The 24,429-nt window shown below is 39.0% G+C and overlaps 1 protein-coding gene across 1 annotated transcript in view; it reads right to left on the bottom strand.

The window, feature by feature from the left end:
* Positions 1-589: 589 nt before the first annotated feature.
* MAN1A1 (mannosidase alpha class 1A member 1) overlaps positions 590-24,429 on the bottom strand; it is a 169,497-nt gene continuing 145,657 nt past the window's right edge. Inside the window, exons 6-12 of the mRNA XM_052645819.1 lie at positions 23,388-23,511; positions 21,455-21,548; positions 13,619-13,734; positions 7,953-8,172; positions 6,799-6,971; positions 1,495-1,610; positions 590-716 (exon numbers count right to left, since the gene is read on the bottom strand). Of these exons, the coding sequence (XP_052501779.1) occupies positions 590-716; positions 1,495-1,610; positions 6,799-6,971; positions 7,953-8,172; positions 13,619-13,734; positions 21,455-21,548; positions 23,388-23,511 (970 nt within the window). The remainder of the gene's footprint in view (positions 717-1,494; positions 1,611-6,798; positions 6,972-7,952; positions 8,173-13,618; positions 13,735-21,454; positions 21,549-23,387; positions 23,512-24,429) is intronic.

The raw sequence follows: 24,429 nt of genomic DNA, 5'->3' as shown, positions 1-24,429 counted from the left end.
ATTCTAATTTGAATTACAATGTGAGTAAAGTATTCTAGAAGATATTCTATCAAATGATAGACCCGCATAAGGACACTGTCACAGTTATAAGATCTGTCTCTGGTGGATAGACAAACCCGATTAACATGAAATTGGAAAGGAAAAAAGCTTTTTTATTATTTAATTCATTATTATGGCTTTTTGCAACATGGCAAAACATTACAGCTTAAAGCAGACATCATCTCCTCATAGAGGAGGAAAAAGTTTTGCAGTCAAATCAAAATTGTAATTAAGAGATCATAGGTATACCGTTCTATTCAGTTTACTAAAAATAATACTACATCTTCATAAACTCTAGAGATAACAGATTACTTAAAAACAACAACCAAAAAATCCTGTGATTCACTGGCTGAATAATAAAGGATACAGTAAGGAATTTATGTCCATCTATATGTATGATAATAAACATATAAGACTGCAAAACAATTTTAAAACTTAGAATAAACACAGATCTATTAATAAAAATTCATCATGTGCCTGATCACCAGAAAAAGAACTATTAAGGTATGCAGTGAAAGGAGTGGAGGAGAGTAAAATATAAAATGTCTTTTTATTTCCCATCGTCTTCAACTTTCTTTAAATTCCTAGAGAGTACAGGGAGAAGATGTGCCTCGGTGTTGAAGATCCAATGTTCCAGAGGAAGTAGATCATCATCAGAAAATATTAAGTACAAATATCTGGAGAGAGAAACATGGGTATGTGAGGCCTGAGGGACCCGGTTAGTCAGTGAAACCACAAAGACACAGAAAAAAACCACATCAGCGTCTCCATTCCCCTTATGGAGAAGTGTGGACATCAGTCAAGCATAGCAAAACCTTAAGAAGTGCACTCGTTAATGCTGAGGAAAAGCAGCTGCTGTGTGCTTTGATCCCCTGGACAAGAACCCTACACAGCAGTCCCAAGGGGCTTCCCTGGTGGCTCAGGAGGAAAGAATCCACCTGCCAGCACAGGAGACATGGTCCAATCCCTGATCCGGGAAGACCCCACACTTGGAACAGCTGAGCCTGTGCACCACAGCTACTGGGCCTGTGCTCTAGAGCCCTGAGCCCGTGTGCTGCAAGGACTGAAGCCCAGGTGCCTGAGAGCTCGTGCTCTGCAACAAGAGAGGCCACCGCGATGAGAAGCCTGCTCACTGCAACCAGAGTGCAGCCCCCCTTACCACAACTAGAGAAAAGCCTGGGCAGCAACGAAGACCCAGGAGAGCCAAAAATAAATAAATACAATTAAAAATTAAAGAGGTAGAACATGTAAAAATGTTAACTTAAAAAAAAAGGCAGTCCCCAGCTGCCGAACTTACACAAGGATGAAAACACACCCACAGCTACTGCCATGCACGCAGAATGGATTTCGGCAGCAGTCATGCTCGATAGTATTTGAATGTGCTCATGATAAAGACAACTGGGAAGATGTGCTCAGGTATCTCGGGCACACGCACTGAGAATAACTTTTACTCACTTTAGTGTCTCTGCCAGGAAGAAGCTCTGTTGCACATCATCATAGCTCTCCTTGTTGAAGTAAACATCCCTGAGGCCGGAATAGCCCCCTTTCACTCTGCAGTGTTTCTCCAGGGCCTAAACCGCAAAGAGGAGGGGAAACATGGTCACGTTTCAGGAAACTGGCTGTCACAGGGTTTTACTACTAGACTTTCACGTTTACAGAAAATAAGGACTTAAGCTGACCGACTGTGCCACCCTATGGACTGAGGCCCACCAGGCTCCTCTGCCCATGGGAGTCTCCAGGCAAGAATACCTCCAGGTTGCCATGGCCTCCTCCAGGGGACCTTCCCGACCCAGGGACAGAACCCAGGTAGGTCTCTTCTGTCTACCTGCATTGGCAGGAGGCTTTTTTTTTCCACCAGCGCCGCCTGGGAAGCCCATGGACAGTATATCTCATCTAACTGGAAACACTTTTACATTTAATTTTGGAATAATTTTTCAGTGTTTTTTTTTTTTTTAAACCATTTCATCTTACGGTCTAGAGCAAGATTCGTCAAACTACAGACCACAAGGTACATCCAACCTGCTTTTGGTTTTTGTAAATACAGTATTATGGAACCACAGACACACTCATTTATATATTGTGTATGGCTATTTTTTCACTGCAGTGGCAGAGTTGAGTAAATGCTTATGGCCCCCAAGCCTAATTCTCTTTGGCTCTTCCAGAAAGTTTGTTGACAGCTGGTCTGGAAAGACTTGATGTCAACCGGCATTCTAAACCACTGGTTGAGAGAGTGTGCGGGACTGCCGCGGTCCTCAGAACATCTTATCTTTAAAAAATTGATAGAGTACTAATGAGTGATATTGGTGACTGGCAGATATAAAAGGAGAAAATGAAAACCAGTGGAAAAAACATGGCTGGCATCTATTTCTGAAATATATTTTTCTTTTCTTTAGACTGAGATGGAAGAATATGGGATTAAACCACTGGTTAACTACCCAGAGAGAAAGGATCCTACATTCTTACCGCTGACTGACTACAAGTGCGTATTATAGTCAGAGATGGGAAAAGGCAAGGGATGGGCAATGTGGGAGTGAAAATTTAGGTAACAAAATTTTAAAATGACTTGCTTTCCATGTGCCAGTTACTGCTAACCTGACTGCTCTTTGTAGTGGATATCTGGATATTACACTGGTTTGCCTTACTGGCTACCAGGCACAATCATCTCCAGAAAGTTATTTTCTACTCACTACATCCTATTGATTTTAATAACTATATGGTCAAATAAAGATTCCCACTGTATACAAACTCTTACTGGAAACCTGGTTCTAATTCATAGAATGTGGACAAAAATAATAAAGTATAAGACTAAGTCCCTTACAATGTTTAATGAGATAAAGGAAACATGAATAAGATAAAGTTATTCTTCAGGTTATTTTTCAGTTTGTTTCTACAGATCACTACCATGTCCCTTTAAAAAAAAATTGTATAATTATATTGCATTTTCCTCCTATTCAGCTCAACTACCAAGAGGATATGGCATAGCTCTTGCCATATTAATTGAGAAAAATCTTCATCAGCGAGAGAAGGGTTTAGGAGGAAAGTATGGCTCTAAGAATGTGGAGCCTGGAAAAGGTGAGGTGGAAGGCAAAGGCAGGGAGCAAGAATGTGGTGCTGAGCGATCCACTTCCATCTGCAGACACTGATAATGAGGATATTGATTCCACACCCTAGGGCTGGAGGGCAGAAGGCAGACAGCATTGGTCGGCAGAAAAAGCATTTAATTACCAGGTGAAAGAAAATCTAAGTGGCAGGCTACGTGAACATATCTCCCAGTGTAGAACTTTTTAAAAGCCCTAGGGAACATACGAACAATCAACTTAAAAAAAAGCAGTTTCGATTATACTCTCAGTTTCAGACAAAGAACTAAATGGAAGGAAAGCCTGAAGAAAGGGACTTTCAGGTTCTATTATATTTTTCCTTCCTTCCTTTTTTGATAACCGTTCTGTTTGATAAAAAGTCAAATGCCAGATACATGGAGTAGGCCAAAAATTATTTGTAAAAAAGGGTAAAAAAAAAAAGATTCAGAAGAAGTGGGTAAATTTGTTGTCATTGAACGTAATGAAATCCTATTTCCAGACATTTCCTTAAAAGAAGAATTTATCCACAAAAATTTTTCTTGATTTTTTTCCCTTGAAGTTCTTTGGTACTGTGATAAACTAAAGAGAGGGCCAGGTATAATAAACAGCTAACCCGCCTTCCTATAGAAATTTCTATGTGATAATGTATTGGTTGCTTAGTTGTGTCCAACTCTTTGTGACCCCATGGACTGTTCTGTCCATGGGATTTTCCAGGCAAGAATACTGGAGTGGGTTGCCATTTCCTTCTCCAGGGGATCTTCCCGACCCAGGGATCCAAAATTTCTATAAGCTCCTTCTTTTGTTGTAGAAAAAAAGAGTTGTTTTGGGGCAGGTGCTGCCCAAACATTTTTCATCTTTTCAGTTCACTTCCACTCATTCTTTTTTTTCTCCCATGCCTAATGCGGTGAACCAGAGTGGTCAAGAACACAATCTGACATTTTAGAGGTGGGGGCTAAGTCCCATCTCTAGACTTCCTCATTGTGGCCTCAGTTTTCTGGATCCAGGGAGCATCATTTTTCTCAACGTGAGGCTGTCCTGAGAATACAACAAGATGACACACTTACTATTATTAGCACAGCACAGGCCTTTCAGAAGTTTAGAGAGGCCTGCCTGTGTGCTAGGTCACTTTAGTAGTGTCTGCCTCCTTGTGGCCCTATGGACTGTATCAGGCTCCTCTGTCCATGGGGATTCTCCTGGCAAGAATACTGGAGTGGGTTGTCATGTCCTCCTCCATGGATCTTTCCAACCCGGGGATCAAACCCACACCTCTCATGTCTCAGGCATTGGCAGGTGGGCTCTTCACCGCTAGGGCCACCGGGGAAGCTTAGAGAGGCCTAGCTACTTTAATATTTTGAGGTTTTTGGTAAATTAAAAAGAAAAACAAGGCAGGAAGAAATGCCAAATAAATATTTTAACTTTCAAAAAATAAAAAAGCCTTCATGTCAAGTCTAAATTTTAAGACTTCAGAGATGTGAAGCTGGGGACAAGCAGCTCTCCTTGGTCCCCATGACAGTCCCTGGCTTTACTGTTTCTCGACAGTGGAAGAGGCCACGTACCCAGGACGCTTAGTTTGATCAGAACATCATTTCACTACCATCTTTGGGACTCTCAGCCTCTGGACATGGGTTCCTCCAAAAACAGAGCATGAGACATGGGCTGGATGCAGGGAGCTTTGCTTTTTACAGAGGTGACATCAGGAAGTGATCGAGCTGGTGGGAAAAGTGAAAGAAGGGAGGAGGGCCAGTGAAATACACAAGGGCAGGTCACAGCTGTGTGCATGGGGGCTCACTCCCGCCTGAAACCCTCTAAAGAGCCAAACAGAATGCCTCTCAGAATGATTCTTCGGAATAACTATTCTGGGATAGTGATGTATCGGTGGCCGAGGGCGGCCCTTGGGGCTGCAGCCTCCCACACGTCCCAGACCTCCGCCAGCTGCCTCGGAAGAGCCTCTGAGTCAGAACAGCTGAGAAGCACTGGCGCTGGACATGACAGGGCCAGCAGGCCAGGGTGCTGTCCACTGGAGCTGAAGCCAGGACACAGGGAGGGCTGATGGGATGGGACCCAGCAGAAGAGGAACAAAAGGTGCTGCCATACCTTCTGAGTCTATGATCTTCATGGTTTTTCACAGAAGGCAAGAGGCCCCAGCACTACCACCCTCCACTACATTTCAAGTTCTAACAGAAGTTACCACGGGCAAAAACAGGGGAATTCCTGAGTTGCGACACAGCAAACAATCTGACATCATATGCTACAGCAAAAGGAGTCAACAGATAAAAACCCCAACACATCGAACCAACCTTCATACCCTGCAGACAACCCCCTCCCCAAGAACCAAGCAAATCAAAGCTTTCTGCCCACGTGACAAACTACCGTCATACAATTTTTTTTTCACACTTTAACATCTCCAAAATTGGCATGTCATAATTTAATTGGTATTGTTGTATTTTCTTAACAGTATATAAAATAATGGTTTCTTATCAATTATGGTGTTTCATATTTGATGAAATGTTATTATTGAAATTTTTAATTTAAACTGATACTTGCAAGGGAGTGTTAACCTTAATTTCCTTGCTGGCCTATTGAAGACTAAAATAATTCCCAATTACCAAAGCTTAGCTGAATCTCAATTTTAATATACTTTTTATTCAGAGGAAAAAACATAAAGAAACTGGAATTACAACTGACTAACCATAATTAGAAAATTTTGCAAAAAAAAAAAAGGCATAAAGAATTGCTATTACTTAAAATAACTGACAACTGGTGATAAGATACATACCAAATGAAAAGAGTAATAAGCAAGATTCATCAACAGAGTCCTAAGATATTAGTCAAATTTTACACAAAGGCAATGCTCATTTTAGATTTCCTAAGAGAAGTTATTCCTAATGGTTTTAAAAGACAGCTAACTTTCTAACAAAGAGTGCTAGACAATAAGAGAATGTATTGATAATTAAAGTGTTTGCCTGTTCTTATCCCCTGAATTTCCTCCCACTTCTTTTGAAATAATAGCTCTTAAAATTAGACATTGTTTGATGCATATCCTAAAGTGCACCTCCTCTGGCATTCAGCACACAAAGTGTGAACAGATTCGTTTAGGAAGATGATACATTATATTCAGCAGGAAGAGATCCATGAAGTGCCAAGATAATCCAAATAACACACTGGACAGATGGAAAGCTTACAGCTATTCCGAGGATTCTGAGACCCATGTTGGAATATTCGTGTACAAAGTAGTTCTTCTATAGGTACTGTCTAAAAGTTATATGTAAGTACCTCATTTGTGCTAATTAAAAGCATATATTACCATTATGATGCTCAAAGACTAAAAGAAACATCATACAGTGGTTTCTTGAAACACACAACAGGTAAGGGTGACTATTCCCAAGTTGCCAGATACCCTTTGTGGGATTAACTGGTCAATGTTTTTATAAACGTGAGAACTTAATTTTATAATAGGTCTTTCTAGATTCTTCAATACCAGAGGAGGTATATTTACATACAAAAAACAGAGCTGAAGGCAGGGATGTGGGATGACTTAACTGAAAACAGTCTTGAATGGAAAGATGGCTGGTCAAAGCTTTAAGCATCATAGGAGAGTTAATATACTAGATTGATAGGGATCACTGAGTATTTTTTCCACACACATATTCCCATAAGAAACATAAGCAAACTAAAACGTCACCTCCACAGCTTCCCAGGCCCATTTCCTGTACTTTGGATCATGAGTCAGTCGCCACATGTACATGTAAGTCTCAACAACTTCTGGCCGTAAGATGTAGTATTTCTCATTTTGCCTCGTAGCAATGGCTTCAACACCACCATCAAATCTGAAAGCTTCTGGTCCCAGTTTCACAACTAAAAGACATGCAGTGGGGGACAAGGGTTATTGTCTCTGACAATGCTTAGTGTCTATAACGTAAATGAAATTAAAAGATACTTTAAAACATTCAAGAGGGGTGCCAAAATGCCCTTTTAAGGAATAGCTATACACATTGTATAATAAGCAATAGTCAATATACATTTTAAATTTATCTACTGAAAAGAGTACATTTAAGAAAGTGGTAATAATCCTTTATTTTCTTTCATTTTACCACCATTTACTGAGTACTCACTGGGTCAGTGCAAAGCATCACCTTATTAGTAAGCTAAAAAATCAGTGTTTGAGAATTCTAAGTCATTATGGCATGAAGGTTACATAGTATTTGTGCATCAAACTTTCATAAGAAGGCAGCTAGACTCATCACATGGGGCTTCCCAGGTGGTGCTAGTGTTAAAGAAGCTGCCTGCCAATGTGGGAGACCAAAGAGACGTGGGTTTGATCCCTGAGTCTGAAAGGTTCCCTGGAGGAGGGCAAGGCAACCCCCTCCAGTATTCTTGCCTGGAGAATCTCACGGACAGGGGAGCCTGGTGGGTTACAGCCCATAGGGTTGCAGGGTCAGATACAAACGAAGGAATTTAGCACGCATGTAGATTCATTGTATATTTCATGGAGATTCTGGGAAGATTAATAATAGTTTATAACATACCAAATTTCTTCTGTATTAGGACAGGGACTCTCGGCCAATGTTATTTACGTAAAGCAGGGTCAATAAGTTGCACTTGACCTTTTATGGCCTGGATTTTTGTTTATTGGTAAACTAAAGGTAAATATTTTTATGTAGAAAAGCAATGGCTCTTAAATTAAAAATGTAAATTCCTTTAAGATATTAATCATAATCATCAAATATTCATCAGGCACAGTAGATGTTCTTTTGATGGCAACAAATGGACAAAGTTACTTACTGAATGAAATAAAAAGCACAAAGAGTTTATATATGAAGAGTAACAGGGACTCACAGGTGCGATTGTAAGATTCATGACAGGTCCGGGCAATTTCAGCCCCAAGTTGAAGGTAGTGTTGGGTCATTCCTTCAGGAGCGTCGTCGGCCCCGAGTGCAAACATGCCTCCAGCAAAGCAGGTCAGGTGGCCCATCTTGTGTTCCAGGAGGCCCCCTTTCCACTCTGCGATGTAAGTCAGTCCATTACGGGACTTCCGGATCAAGTGAGTCTCAATAGCCTGAAAATAATACTTATTTTCAACATTCTGTAATCTTTTCTCAGATTTAAACTAAAAACACATTGTGGCTCAGATGGTAAAGAGTCTGCAATGCAGGAGACCAGGGATTGATCCCTGGGTCGGGAATGTCCCCTGGAGAAGGGAATGGCAACCTACTCCAGTATTCATGCCTGGAAAATCCCATGGACACTGGAGCCTGGGGGGTTACCGTCCATGGGGTCACAAACAGTTGGACACGACTGAGCAACTAACACATTCACTCTCACCACAACAGTATATACATATATATATATAAAAGAATAAAACATCACTCACAATTTGAATTTGGTTCCATAAATACAATTCAACTTGAGATTTCATTTATTGCTCTTGTATATCTCCTCTAATCTATGCTTTGTTAGTTTGGTTCGTTGGAATTAATGCTGTTGGGCCAGACCCGTAGGTTTTTCTTGGTTCCATGATCAAACACTTGTAGTCCTCAGACCAGAAAAGCTGTCTCTTTTTCAAAGACAGGCCACTGGTATAGTGTTGAGAGCTGCTTTAATGCATTTCCATTTTCAAAAATAACACAAAGCACAGGCTCAGCTCTGAATAATAAACAGAGCATATTTGTGTATAAACCCCAGGCCAGTGCTATTAGTCTTCCTTTCCCTCCCTTAGGCTTGAAAGGGTGGCAAAACAGAGTGGAGAAAAAGGAGCTGTTCTTCAGGCAGTCAGATCTTGGGTATGTATGCGCTTCGTTGCTCAGTCATGTCTGACTCTTTGCGACGCCATGGACTGTAGCACGCCAGGCTCTTCTATTCATGGAATTTTCCAGGCAAGAATACTATAGTGGGTTGTCATTTCCTACTCCAGGGGATCTTCCTGACCCAGGTATCAAACCAGTGTCTCTTGCATCTCCTGCACTGGCAGGTAGATCTTTACCACTGCTTGGTCTGGGAAGCCCCAGTTGCTTGGCTTCAAATTCCAACACTGACATTTACTATCTGTAAACTTTGTGGGTAATTTGCTTACTGCATCTTTAAATCTCAGTATCCTTATCCATGAAATAGGAATAGTAGTATCCATTGAGAAAATTGCAACATTTTGTTTATGAAGCAGTCAGTACAGTGATTAGCAGTTGATAAAAACCGTTTATTATCATCACATCACCACTGTGGTAACACATGAATTAAATTCCTCCCTAATAATTCTATTAAAAAGGATATTAATATATGATGAATAAGTTTTTTTTTTTTAAAGAAAAAAGGTCTTTAAATTTGGGAGAAATGATTTTACAAAAATGACTAAACATCTTTGGTTATTTCTGCCCCAGAACTGTTGATATTCTTCTGAGTATATAAACAAAATAAGCCTTATTAGAAAAAAACAAAGTTGTGGTATAAGGGCTTGGCATGACTATTTTTATTACTTAAATAGGAAATACCCCCCATACCCTCAATTATTAATACTTCTTGGAAGAAGAAGGGCTATGACTGTGTCTGTAACTGTTATAGTATCATCAAAAAAGAGATTTTAGGAAGCACAGAATACAAGCATACCTTTTTTTATTGTGCTTTGCTTTATTACACTTTGCAGATACTGTATTTTCCACAAACTGAAATTTTGCTGTGACCCTGTGTTCAGAAAGTCTATCTGCATCGTTTTTCCAACAGCATTTGCTCTTTTCATGTCTCTGGGTCACATTTTGATAATTTGCAACACTTCAAACTTCTTCAATATTATTATATTCATTATGGTGATTTGTATCCGTGATCTTTAATGTTACTATTATGACTCACTGAAGACTCAGATGATGGTTAATATTTTTAACCAGAGTATATACATTGTTTGCTTTATACATACTGTTATTGTACACTTAATAGCCTAGAGTGTAGTGTAAATATAACTTTATATGCATGGGACAACCAAAAATTTCATGTGAGTTGCTTTACTATGTTACTTGCTTTATTGCAGTGGTTCTGGAACTGAACCCACAATATCTCTGAGGTGTGCCTGTAGTAGATACAGACAAAATTGTGATAGAGAAGAATGAATGAAAATGAATGCATAGGTAGATAAAACCTCTTTTACCTTTAATGGAAATAAACAAATGAAACCAAGATGGCAGGAAATAAATGAACACGCTACTGTGCTCATTAACTGTGGTTAAGCTAATTTTATTGATGGTCTAGTTATTACATTAATATTTCATTCTTATTTAATGCAACTGAACATCTTAGTTATTTACACTTCTCATAGCACAAATTGCAATAAAGTCCTTCAAGCAGATACTTGTTCATCACCCAAGAAATTATTCTTTCTACATGGCAAGAGTAATAGCTTTGAGCATGCATTAGAGAAACATTATTACCCTGTTATGGATCACGAATAAAGTACTGTATTATTTTTGGCATGATTCTGACCAAGTCACTATCTCTCAAAACAAACTACAGTGAAGTTCTAAGACTTTTGAAACAATGTTTGTGTGGCAATGGGAAAATGTAAATAAATATAAAGGAGGAAAAATTAGTCTTCAGTGGTTTTAAGATATGTTGTGTCACGCCTATAGAGAATTGATTAGGAAAAAAAAAACTTGTATATTTTGTGATTTCATCCTTCTATATTTGAAAAAAATTAGTTGGATGTACCTCTGGAATCCTAAATGCCTAATACATCACCTGTCCAGATCATTCCAAAGGACTTTCTGGTGCCAAAGGACTTTCTGGCTGCATGAGAACCTACCACAGTGGCTTCTTAGTATGGCTTCCAGATGAGGCCACATAACAGCCAGGTAAAAACCCAAAAGTATCTGTTATTAACACAATAAAAAAACAAAACAAAACAAAACACGCCACTCTGGGATTAAATGATTTTCAAAAGGCACTAGAAGCCAAAGCTGATGGACTACATGTCCAGTAAATTAACTGTCCAAAACAACATTGCAAGGGATCCTCTACTTTACAACAAAGATCTTTTAAAGTACAACCAGGTGGTGGTAGTGTTAAAGAACTCGCTTGCGAATGCAGGAGGTGTGAGACACGGGTTTGATCCCTGGATCGGGAAGATCCCCTGGAGGAGGGCATGGCCAGCCACTCCAGTATTCTTGCCTGGAGAATCCCATGGCCAGAGGAGCCTGGTGGGCTACAGTCCATAGTGGCAAAGAGTCAGACACGACTGAAGCAACTTAGCATGCATGCAAGCAGCCACATATAACCAGCACAAGGAAACTTTAATATGTAAGACACGACTACTTCTTCAAATCAAAAGTGCAACTGTTCTAACTTTGCTTTCTAAGTTGAAAAACACAACATGGATTGGAAGTGTTTTTACTATTAAGAGAAAGAGGAAACACTTTGACTTCATTTGTTCTTAATGGATTTTCCTGTCAATGGTTTGTCTAAATACAATATGTTAAAAGCTGGGTGGGTATAGTTCTAGAAACCAAGGGAAAAGTATTTGAAAGTTGTCTTTCCTGGAACATCAAGATCTAAGGGGGCCATTTTAAGATTAGAATAATTAAAATGTCTGCCAGGACAGTAATTAAAAATGATATAATGGAAACCATACTGTATGGAGAACTCCCTGAGTTAAAACCTGAAGCCTCACAGGAATGAAGAAAAAATAAATCTGGAAGAGGGCATATGGACCATATCCTAGTCTGCTTTTAATGTTTATCATGTGTCTTAAAGGCTGTGCGAAATAAAGGCCACGGTTCTAACTAAGGTGTCTGGTTCCAATATCTGAAATCTTAAAGAGCTGTATCTGCTCTGTGTAGTAAAGTTCACTATCGACCTTGGAGGGAACCAATGTAATATTAAATCTAGAGAGAGGGGATATATGTACGCATATGGCGGATTTACTTCATTGTACAGCAGAAACTGACACAACCCAGTAAAACAATTACATTCCAATTAAAAAGTGGTGATGGGAAAACTGGACAGCTACATGCAAGAGACTCAAGCTGGACCACTTTTTCACACCATATATAGACATAAATTCAAGTGGATTAAAGACTTCAGAGTACGATCTGAAACTATAGAGCTCCTAAAAGAAAATATTGGCAGTGCATTCTTTGACACTGGTCCTAGAACCATATATATATTTATATGACTTCCTTGGTGGCGCAAATGGTAAAGAATTTGCCTGTGATGCAGGAAACCTGGGTTCAGTCTGTGGGCGGGGAATATCCCCTGAGAAGGGAACGGCTATCCACTCCAGTATTCTTGCCTGGAGAATTCCATGTATCGGTTTTTGATCTGTCACCTTAGGGAAGGAAAATAAAAGCAAACAAGGGAGACTACATCAAACTAAAGAGCTTTTGCACAGTGAAGGGAACTAGCAACAACAACAGAAGAAATGGGCGCACAACAGAAAACCTACTAAATGGGCGAAGATATTCGAAAATGTATCTGATAAAGGATTAAACAAAATCCACAAGGAACTCATACAACTCAACAAACAACCCAATTAAAATGGACAGAAAGCCTGAATAGACATTTTTCCAAAGAAGAGAGAATACAGAGAGATGGCCAACAATCACATGAAAAGATGCTCAACATCACTAATTATCAGGGAAATGCAAGGTAAAACCACAGTGAGCTATCACCTCACACCGATCAGAACGGCAATCATCAAAAAGACAACAAACAGCAAATGCTGATGAGGATATGAAGAGAATATGGTTGATAATACTGTAATAACTTTGTATGGGGACAGATGGTTACTAGACTCACTGTGGGTGATAATTTCGTAACATACGCAAATGTCGAATCACTATATACTACATTTGAGACTAATATAATATCATACATCAACTACATTTCACTTAAAAAAAACCTAAACTAACACAACATTGTTAATCAGCTATACTCCAATAGAAAATAAAAACAAAAAACTATTTAAGGAAACAAACATATTATATATTTACCTAACACAATACTTATTACACAGTAAATCAACAAATATTTGTTCCCCCTTATTCCTCTTCTATCACAAGGACCTTTGAAAACTATTAATAATTGTCCCTTACAGATTAGTTTGGATAGTTCAGGTTTTTATTTCAAAGTAGTGTCCATAATTAAATGCAAGTAGCCATTAGGACTGTCTGTAATCGTGGGTAATTTTAACTTACTTAATTTTTAGAATATAAATTCAGGATTTACAATAATTTCAACTGTGATTTTAACAGGGAACTCACACATGTTTAAGAAAAATACCTCATTTTCAGATGTGTGAATCTTAGCTGAGGTTTGAACCATGAAAAAACTTCTAACTGCCCTATTAGAACTAAACCATATCAAGTATGATTATAATTGTTATAATTATACTAGCACATATTGAATTCTACCTAACTGAAAATATTTTGTAACCCACTCATGTAGTATTTCATTTTTTCATTAAAGCTTGATTAATATGCAAGTTATAAGTTAGCTGAGTGCCAATAATGATTTAAATTTGTGTTTACCTTAATAGCATCAAAATACATTTTCTTAGCCTGGAGATCTGTCTTGTCAGACATTAACCATGCCTTTAGCAAATATTCATAAAAACTGTCTCCAAGTCCTCCAACTGATACATGATCTGCAAAGAGAAGGAAATGAATTTTAGACTAATTCAGACTTTAATTCAGATAATGCAGTAAAATCACATCAGTAAGTAGGATGCAAAACCCCAAGTCAACAGCAAGTCAATGTTACATTTAAATTCCAACAAATCTCCTATTTGCAGAAAGATATTCTGAAATGAGCAGATGTGCTGTTAATCAATGTGATATACTTTAAATAATAACCAGTGTAGTTTTATAAATATGCAGATAAAAAATAATCAACCCTAATTCTAAAATTCTATTTCATTAGAAAAAAACTAAAATGTTTCACTATATATATACAGAAATTTTAATTGCTTTATCTCTCAGTAAGATAATAAACCATGTCAAAGCTATGAGTATCATATCTTACAAAAAACAAAAACAAAAAAAACCCTGGCCTGAATATAACCAGAAACTCCTCAGTTTCTTCTAGTTATTATTATTATTTGATAGCTTTTGTAGTATTATCAATCTGAAGGCTCAAAATTCTTCAGGGGAGGCCAGTAAGAAAGAAGACAGGACAGAAGTTTTTCTTCCTAATACAGTCACTCCTCTGTATCTGTGGGCTCCCTGTAAGTAGATCCAATCAACTGTGGATTGAATATGTGGAAAAAACATTCGAGGAAGTTCCAAAGAGCAAAACTTGAACTTGCCACGCACAGCCAAATATTATTTTAATAGCATTTATACTGTATTTACATAGCATTTACATGGTGTTACGTATTAAAGGTAGTGCAGTGGTAAAAAATCTTCCTGCCAGCGCAGGAGACACGGATTTGATCCCTGGGTTGGGATGATCTCCTGCAGGAGGAAATGACAAACCACTCCAGTATTCCGGCTGGAAAACTCTTGTGGAGAGAGGAGCCTCGTGGGCTAGAGTCCATGGGATCACAAAGAGGCCGACATGACTGAGCAACGAAGCACGCACATGCACACAGGTAGTAAACGTACTCTAGAGATGATTTAAAGTATCTGGAGGATACGCATAGGTTACTTGCATATACTATGCCATTTTATATAAGGGGATGAGCACCCGTAAATTTTGGTATTGTGGAGTCCTGGAAGCTATACTCCACAGACAGGAAGGATGGAATGCACTTCATTCCTACAATCCCCCTCCACGTCATTTATTATGCTAGATCCACTATGTATGTTGTAAACAATCTTGTAACTTGCAGGTAGGTAATCCTCTTTAAAAGTGAGATAAGAAGCTTAGAGGAGCTAAATGAGATTTTAACACTGGTAGGTGCCAGGTGACTCTCCAGCCCCCATAGGGTCTCAAATTTGTAATCACTTGCTCTCCAACATATATACCAACCGTACATATTCTTTTGCCTACTACTTGAATACATACATTTTCCAAGCATATTTACCTATAAAAACAGAGACACACTGAAAGATCATTCCTAGAGTTCACAGACAATTTGAGCATTAATAAGATGGTCTTATTTGGGAAATTCGCATTTGAAGTTTCAAACCTTAAAACTAATTTTATGTATCTATTAAAAAAATCTTTATTTGTTGAATTAGTTACAAAAAAGTAAACTGATTTTTATACCACTATCCAAACAATTTTCTCCTGAGTCCCACCCAACAATGAAACTTGGACACTGGGACCTAAAATTGAAGAGGTGATAAGAATGAACATATTATCTTTCCCTCCTCAACCTTATCTTAGCCTTGATCCCTGTCTCACTAAGTGGCACCTTCATACTGCCAGGTCAGCATAAGTCAGACATCAGATGGTCATTCTTTACTTCTCTCCCTCACTCCCATATTCACTGAGTTACTGAACTCTACTAATTTCACCCCCGATGTATCTCTCGAGTCCATCCACTCCTTCCTGTCTTCACTAATACAATTTTGGTCTGAGCTACCACTATGCCGGAGTCTGCAATGGCAAATTATCTTGTCTCCTGCACGGTGACAGCATTTCGCTATTCAAACTAATTAAAAAATCAGTTCCTCAGCCATACTCGTGCTCAAGAGCTCCATGAGGCCTTGGTCACAGCACTGGAAGGGAGACGCAGAGCATCTCCACCGCCACACAAAGTTCCAGGGCCAGCGCCACTCCAATCTATCCTCCACATGAATGCCAGAGCAACCCTTGTAACGTGTGAACTGAATCATCCCTTTCCTGACGCCTTTAATGTTGAAGACTCAAATCCTGGGTGTCTGGAGACCAGGGAGGCCCTGCACGATCTCGGCCTTCCCTATGTCATCAATCCTGCTCTCTACCCTCTAGATATACTGACCTTCTTTTGGGTTTTCAAAACAATCAGACTCCTTCCCACCTCAGGGTCTCTCAAGGCATTGTTCTCTCTGCCTGAAGTGTGCCCCCTGACTCCTCTCCCCTTCCTTTGGTAACGCTTACTCACAGTTCATGTATCAGACTGCCCACCAGGCTCTCCATGCACTTTCTCACAGCACACGTTTGCCACAACTGCACTTTCATGAAATGGGGACATTTATTGTGTGTGTGTCTTCTCCATGAGATTATGGTTCAGGAAGGCAGGGACTAGCCCTGTTATGTTTTCCAGTCCACGTCAACCCCTAAGGAGTATCTTGCACATAGTAGGTACTCAGTAAATAACTGACAAACAAAGCCAAATTCTTTTAAGTTAATTTTATTAAGGACTACATCTATGAAACCTAGAAGGGATTTATTTTTAATGTGTGATTTTCTTTTGCAGAAAGCCCAGAATTACAGTTTGTTTTATTGTAAGATTAGTATTTTTATAATTCTAAGGCTGATTCTTAAAATAGCAGTTTGACATGACCTTTACAGCTTCCTAAATAGACAGCCACAGAAACCTCTGACATTTACAAACTAAACGGACTAAGTACTATCTCATCAGTAAGAAGCCTGTTGTTATAAACACGATCACAGGAGACAAATGCAAGTGAGGCATGGTGAAGCAAATCTCTGTTCAGTTACTTTCAAAACAACAGGGACTAAATGAAGTAATAGCAAATGATGGCCATGATTCAGACATGTCCTTTAGAGTTAAAGCAATGAGAGTTGAAAACGAACAGCCAGAAGCAGCTTCATTTTCTTCCCCCTTGGGTTATGATTCTATAATGGAGGAAGACGCAAGCTTGAACATTTAGTGATTTTTTTAAAAAGGAAAAGGGTTTACATATTTGCTTTAATGCCAGTTAGTTTTTTATTTTTTTCACCTATAAAATTTTTATATTTGGAAAGAATCAAAATAAAGGAACATAAGGGAATATGGAAGAGAAACGAGAAAAATTCTTTTTTAATAATTTAGTATTTCACTCACTAAGCTCCCCCCGACCATGTCTGGATGACTATTTATGTTGGCAACAAAGTCCTGTGTAAACATCTTAGTGGCTGTAAGAGAGAACATGCCTCGTTTTATCAGCAGGAAAGGACTGTCTACCAGAAGAAACATATATGGTGTTCTTGTTCCCAAATGCTCTAAACATAATGTGTATGACAGCCACGCAAATATTATGCTGTTCTATAAAAGGGGTAATTTATTCTTTTCAATAGGAATAGGTCCCAGAAAAGGATGTCTTCCACTTTAAAAGAGAAAAAAAAAAAAATCAAAAGAATCAAGACAAAAAGGATTATATACTCAATATCTTAAGCCTTTAGTTTTATAGACTTCATCTGAATGTGAACTTCTCTCTTCAAAGCAATCCCCCAATGATGCTCATTACACCACATTTTATACATATATATAATACTGTGTTACTATATGTATATATAATATGGTGTTACTAAACACACACAATGTTGTCTCTATTAATTGAAGAAGGGTGACAGTTGTTCTATTTATAGACATGGAACCCATCTTTGGCCTCAACAGTCATGACATATTATTAATGATCAGGACTAGATGCTGCCTCTCAACCACAGTTGAGGAGCAGGAGCCAAATGGCTCAGAGAGGAAAAACAGAGCCATTACTAACAGGAGAGGCAGGCGTTAGATTGGATACATACTGCATGAGTATTCACAAAATTCAAGTAAACTTCTACTAGCTGTAAGACACTACGTGCTGGGTTAACAAATATGACGAAGTCACTGTCCTCAACAGTTCTGGATCCCTAGGAAGATGGATATGTATATGAGCCATTAGGAAAAGGACTGTGATGGGAAAGTACCGAGAGTGTTGGGATGGGGGAGGAAGATGGGGGCAAGCAGAGGAGGAGTGGGTGAACAATTTCCAAACAGTGTCTTGAAGAAGGCCACGAAGAAGAAAGGGTGATTGAGTTGGCTCTTGGTAGAGTTAGAAAAACAGGAAAAGGGCTGGAGGGAAAAGGCAAAAAAGCCAAGACCCAGATACGGCCAAGCAGAACTTGATTAATGAATAAAAAAAAAGTGCATCTTCCTCGTGGCTGGAACATCGGATGGGGATGGGGGAAGAGAGGCAGGAGACGCATGAACTCTATTTGTTTTTCCATCAGGAAACTGGCCCATAAGCAATTCAATTACAAAGGGCCCTTTGTACCAGGAAGCATGGACAAATACATAGTACACTGGTGACCCAGAAGGTGAAACTGAGATGTTCCAGAACTGACTCTTTTTGTCCTTCATAGTGGTCTCTACATCCTATAACACAGGAAGGAGAGAGCAACTCACAGAGACTTTTCTTTAAATTTTGAAATCTTTCATGAGGATAACTTTAAAAATACTTTTCCTTTCAGAGAATCATGTCTAGTTATCTTGAATTGAGAAAGTTACTCAAGTTCTATTTTTCCCAAATATTATGGTGGCCTTCACATTTTTAACCTCAGTACGCTTTAACATTCTTAAAAATGAATATGCATGCTGAAGAATCTGTTTATGTAATATCTATCAATATTTGAGCTTCCCAGGTGGTGCTAGTGGTAAAGAATCCACCTGCCAATGCAGGAGACACAAAAGGCATAGGTTCGATCCCTGGGTTGGGAAGATCCCCTGGAGGGCAACCCACTCCAGTATTCTTGCCTGCAGAATCCCATGGAGAGAAGAGCGTGGCAGGCTACAGTCCACGCAGTAGAGTTGGACATGACTGAAGCAACTTAGCATGCATGCATATCAATATTTACCGTATTGGAAATTAAATCAGAACGGAAAATATCTTAGTAAAGTAATAATATACCCATTATGTTAATATATAGGCTTTTCAGAAGAATATGCTACATTTTACCAAAAAAAAAAAATACTTAGTGGGAAGACAGACACCGTTTAACATTTTTTCAAATCTCTTTAATGTTTGCTGTACTAGAAGACAATTGGATTTCCATATCTGCTGTACATTCAATCTGTTGCTATGTGTTGTTCTGGCTGAAACATATGAAGAAAATGCAGCCTCACACACTTACATAGTGGGAAAGCAAAGAGTATTTTGATAGTCTTTTCAGATAACTGCAGATAATTTTTTTGGTACTACAACAAAACTGACAAGTGGTTAAAGTTTTTAACAGTTACAATGTGGAGTTAGAAATCACATCAATGAATTTTCGCACTATTACATTAAAATGCACTGGGCCATCTTGCACTTTGAATGCACTTTTTCTCACACATGATTTTGCAACATCATGCACGGTCATTTGGGACATACTGGTTCCCTGAATTATGCACAGCTTCCAGATGACGAAACATTTGATTATATAGCATCAAAAAAACCATATTTGTTATATCATCACCAGTCTTAGCAGAAGAATCTTTTAGTGTTGGTGAAAGGCATTAAGCTTATGGTGGCACATGGAAAAAATTTCAAAATTCTAATTATAAGCTCAAGTTTTATCTTTGGTAGAGACACTCTTCATTTTCCTTGAAGAAACATGCTCATTTTTGTGACATTTACCAATTACCCAAGTCTGAATAATCAGTTTGTCTTCAGCACTTCCTTCAAGTAAAAATGATGAGTCATGAAACAGCATGGCAGCCAGTTCAGCTTGCAACTCAAATCACAACACAAGTGCTTTATTCTATGAGGTTTTTCATCATGCAGCAGAAGCGTTTTGTGTCTTTTTCATTTAATCATACAGAATATTACAAGGATGTGATCTACTCAGTGACTGTGATTTACTAGAATCAGTAAATGTTTTGCTTCATTAACATCATTCATGAGCGAAAGTGGCATCTTTTTATTTGTTGTGGTTATCTGTAGTGAAGGACATAACCACAGGCAAATCTCAAGTTACTGCCCTTCATTTTATTGCCTGAGTTTGTTAGAAGTTGGAAGTTTGTGAAAACCCTGCATTCAGCAAGTCCGGCATCATTATTCCAACACCGCTTGCTCACTTCCTGTCTCTGGATCATAGTTTGGTAATTTTCCAATATTTCTAAGTCTTTCACTACTATTATATTTTTTATGGTCAACTGTGATCAGTGATCTTTGATGCTACTGTGACTTGCTAAAGAATCAGAAAATGGCTAGCACTTTTTAGCAATAAAGCGTTTTTACATTAAGGAATGTATATTGCCTTTTAGATATAATATTGTACTACTGTATGCTTAATGGACTGCAGTATAAACATGACTTTTATATGTACTGGGAAATTAAAAAATTTGTGTCACTTGCTTTATTGTGCTATTTGATTTACTGCCGTGGCCTGAAACGGAGCCAGCAATGTTTCTGAGGTTTGCCTGTTAGTATCTGCTGTCTCTGGCATGATTCTCACCATGGGTTTAGCAGTTTTACCCACTACTGCTTTTGCAACATAACTGCAAATGTCAACATGGTGAAAAGTGTTATTATAAAAATAGCTTTGATTGTGGAGATCCCCTGAGAGGTCCAAAGAACATCTAATGACCTAGCAGACCATGCTTAGGTTAAGTGGCAACCTTGACTGTGGACTTATCATGTCAATGCCAAGCCTTCCACAGACAATACTAATGCAGACACAGATTTTAGCGCATTTTTTCCTACTAAATTATTCTTTAAGAAAAATACTTGTGAAGTAACAGTGAAGCATACTCATCTAATACCCTATTTAAATATAAAGAAAAAACTCTTGAGTAAAATCTCAAGGTGTCGCTAACATCCTTGTCACTGCCAGGCATCTCATTTAGGGTTCTTCATTTGCTCTCAGGTGTTGCTTAATCTACCACTGTTTTCCCCAATCAGCCTGAGAGCATTTCTTTCAGCTACTCTGAGTCTTTATAGCCTTGGTCAAAGTCCCTAAGGATCTTAAGTGAGGGCTTCTAGCACAATACTTTCTCCTATGGTAAAGGTAGCTCTCCTGGCGAGAAGCCTTTATCTGCCACCTTAACACTGACTAAAGAAAAGTACCCTGTTTGCTCCTTCAATTTCTCAGCCCTTAAAGATTCAGGGTCTGCTTTCATCCTGCAGCCAAGAAGAAAGAGAAAATGTTATGAAACAGAATGCTCTAACTACTCTGGGAAAATCCTGCTAGTCATTAGCACAAAGGAACAATTTTCTTATCTGCATAATCAGTTTGTTAGAGGCTATCATCCCCACACTACCCTGACCAGATCTGCCTTTCTGATTAACACCTTTAAATGCGCTTACAGATAATCAGGCTCACAGTTATGCATGAAAAATAAAACAATATAGCTCCCCTGGTAACAGTTATAGTCTGCCCTATGACAGAAGCTTATTTATGAAGGGAACTTTCCTCTTTTCTAAGGATTCTCCAACAAGATTTGGGCTATTTTGGTGTTCCTTCTCTCTGTTACTAGAACAGTGCTGGGTACTATAAAGAGCTAAAACAAGGCTTAACTCTTGACTTACATTGAGCCCACTGTCCACTATTGGGATTCAGATAGTTAGGGTAAAGGCCTTCTGGTTTTTCCAGGTTGTTCAGTACTGTTCGAATATTCATTACCTACAACAGAAAATGAAATGTTACTATGAAAAATCTAAAGAAAAAAGTTTGGTGCCATTCTTCTCTTTCTTGATTACCTTTTTTCCATGTTAGAATAAAAGTTGATTTAAATGATGCAGTATTAGAACAAAGATAGTTGTCACCAGCTTACAAATAATTACAGTAAGTGAATATAGTCACACTGATTACCATATGCGAGATACCATATAAAGAAGTAGAATGAATCAGTGGATACACTGGATAAACAAAGTCATTACTGTTTTGGAGTTTGCATCCAGTGGAGTGAGACAGCTAAGAAACAAATAAATACGTCAAGTGGTAATAAAATCTATAAAAAATACAAAAGGGTAATGGGACAGAGTGATAGGAGGTGGTGAGGCTGCATTCGGTTAGGGTGCTCTGGGGAGGGCACTGGGAGAGTGTTTAAGCACAAATTTAAAGGAATAAAAGAGGAAGCAGTGCAGAGCAATGCAGGAGCAAGTACACAAAAGCCCTGAGAAGAGAGTGGGTTTGGCAAGACCACCGAGGCTGAAGGTGAGGAAGCAAAGGAAGCCAGGACCCACACTGTGCAGGCCTCTCAAATCATATCTTAATCTGAGGAAGATGCAAAGCCATTGAAACTTGTATTTTTACAGGATCAGTGTGACTGAGGGTATGAGAGGAAGTGGTAGTCAGACAGCTACTGCACAGTCCAGGTGAGAGATGATGGGTCCCTGAGCCAGGGTAATGCACAGGGGATGGGATACAAAAGATTTCCTGATGGTTTGGACCTGAGGTTTATAGAAAGAGAAGAACCATGATAACTTCAAGAGTCTTGGTCTGGGCCCTTGGGTAAACAGGTGTCTTTTCCCAGACAGTAAAGACTAGAGTAGAAGCAGGTGTGAGGCGTTTTAAGTGGGACTTGTCTGAGCGACCTCACAGTGCAGATGTTGAACAGGTACTTGGCTACAGAGCTTGGAGTTCAGGCGCCAGGTTGGGACTGGATTTACAAACGTGGAGGCAGTCAACATACAGATAATACGTCAAGTCATGAGACTGGGGAGAATAATGGAGAGAGTGAAAGTAAAAAGAAGAGCCCCCAGTTTGAGTTCTGGGCTTTTCCAGTGTTTAGAGGGTGGGGTGATAAGGAGGATCCAACAGAAGAGAGTGAGAAGGAAGCAACCTAGGGGAGTACTGTCTGTCTGCATCCAGGGCCAGAGAAAGCCTCCTGGAGAAGGAGGTGATCCAGCGCATCAACGCTGAGAGGGCGAGGAAGACGGAGAGAGACGACAAAGGTCCCTGGATGTGGCAACAGTGTGGCTGGGAGAAAAGCCTGGCGGGAAAGCGCTCCAGGGAGTGGGAGTCAGGCAGAGAAGACAACAGACACAGACAATGCGCCCAAGGGACGCTGCTGTAAAGGGCAGCCGACAAAGCGGGGTGAAAGCTAGATAAGGGCAGAGTGGTGGCATGGTGGGTGTGTTTCTTGAAAATTAAAAATCAATTCAATTGCTACCTTGCATTTGTAAAACTGAGCTTAAAAAATTCTTCCACATGTGTGGTTCACATAGTCCACAAAACACTGTTTTTGAGAAAAGGGAAAAAATTCAGAGAGGTAAAGTTACTTACTGGAGGTGCAGAGAATCAGACATGTAACTCAGGCCCTCTTGCACTGTTAGAATAGTGCCATGAAATAGTGCTTTATAGTTTGGTTACAAGCAATGCTGCATGTAACAAAAATTCACGGAGGGCTCCATTAGACTTGGTTGTTCTTTTCCACATTCCATATGCCTAAATCTCCCCAGAGAGGATATTTTCCTATAAGTACTCTTTTGCAATGCAGAGTTGACTGGAGAATCTCACCTTATCAGCAAAGATGGGGTTTCCTGATAAGTAGCTCAAGTGCATAAACTCCAAGTGCAGAGTTCCAAATTCTGCCAAAATACTGCTTCCTCCTGAGGCCCAGGGCCAGTTCCTTCCAATCCCACTACAGAAGAGAAGAGAGTGAAGAGTTATGGGTCAGACTAATTCCATGTTTTTGCAGCTCTAAGTAGTAGAAGCTAAAGAGACAGTTTTTGAATAACGACATTTCAGCTAACAGATCACTTTATATATTTTAAAATATTCACTGCTGTTTGCCTTGGCTACTGATTTCAAGCTCTGACCCTTATCTCCAGATGGAAAATTACTTTTGATGTAAGTCAGAAAGAAGTTGTTATGTGCTTGCTGTTGATGAACAAATATTTTAGAAGGTATAGGTGCCATATAGAGATACACACCCATTCCAATTAGAATATAAAACAAAATCAGATCAAAATACCCCCACCATGTTCCAGAACCCACATAAAGACTTTCAACATTTTATTTAATAAAAATCCAGGGGTTTTATAGATTTTACATATAACATTTTCTATACAATTTTCTATAAAACATTATTCTTGGATATAAGATCCAACACTCATTCCAACTCGCTTCAAACTTCCTCCCCATTTACTTGATGCCCTTTCTTATGTTTCCCTTCATACAATATTACCTGTTCTCTAAGGCACTCATGTATTATTCCATGATCTAGTTAATTTATGCTCAAAAGTTTCAACAAAATTATGTAGTTCAAATCTGAAAGGGGTCAAACAGATACACTTAAAAAATGATTGCCTTGTGGCTTATCTTAGGGAGATGCTTTTTAGAAAGAGTTAGTCCCAAACGTACACTGACACAGAAACGCATAAGCAACTCTTGAGACATGGCCATACCCTTGGGTATAGTTTATTTTGGGAAGGCTATTTAAAATGTCAAACACAGGTGATAATTCAAATAAAGAATAACGCTAATGATTCTCCTGACCAATAAATTCCCTTGCAGAAGCTGAAAATCCATATTTTGGTTTTCATTCAGGTTCACATTT

Source organism: Budorcas taxicolor, chromosome 9 (genome assembly GCF_023091745.1).
Source record: "Budorcas taxicolor isolate Tak-1 chromosome 9, Takin1.1, whole genome shotgun sequence".
In the NCBI taxonomy this organism is placed as follows: domain Eukaryota; kingdom Metazoa; phylum Chordata; class Mammalia; order Artiodactyla; family Bovidae; genus Budorcas; species Budorcas taxicolor.
The sequence above is the reverse complement of the archived record's forward strand: the minus strand, read 5'-3'. Positions and strand labels throughout refer to the sequence as shown.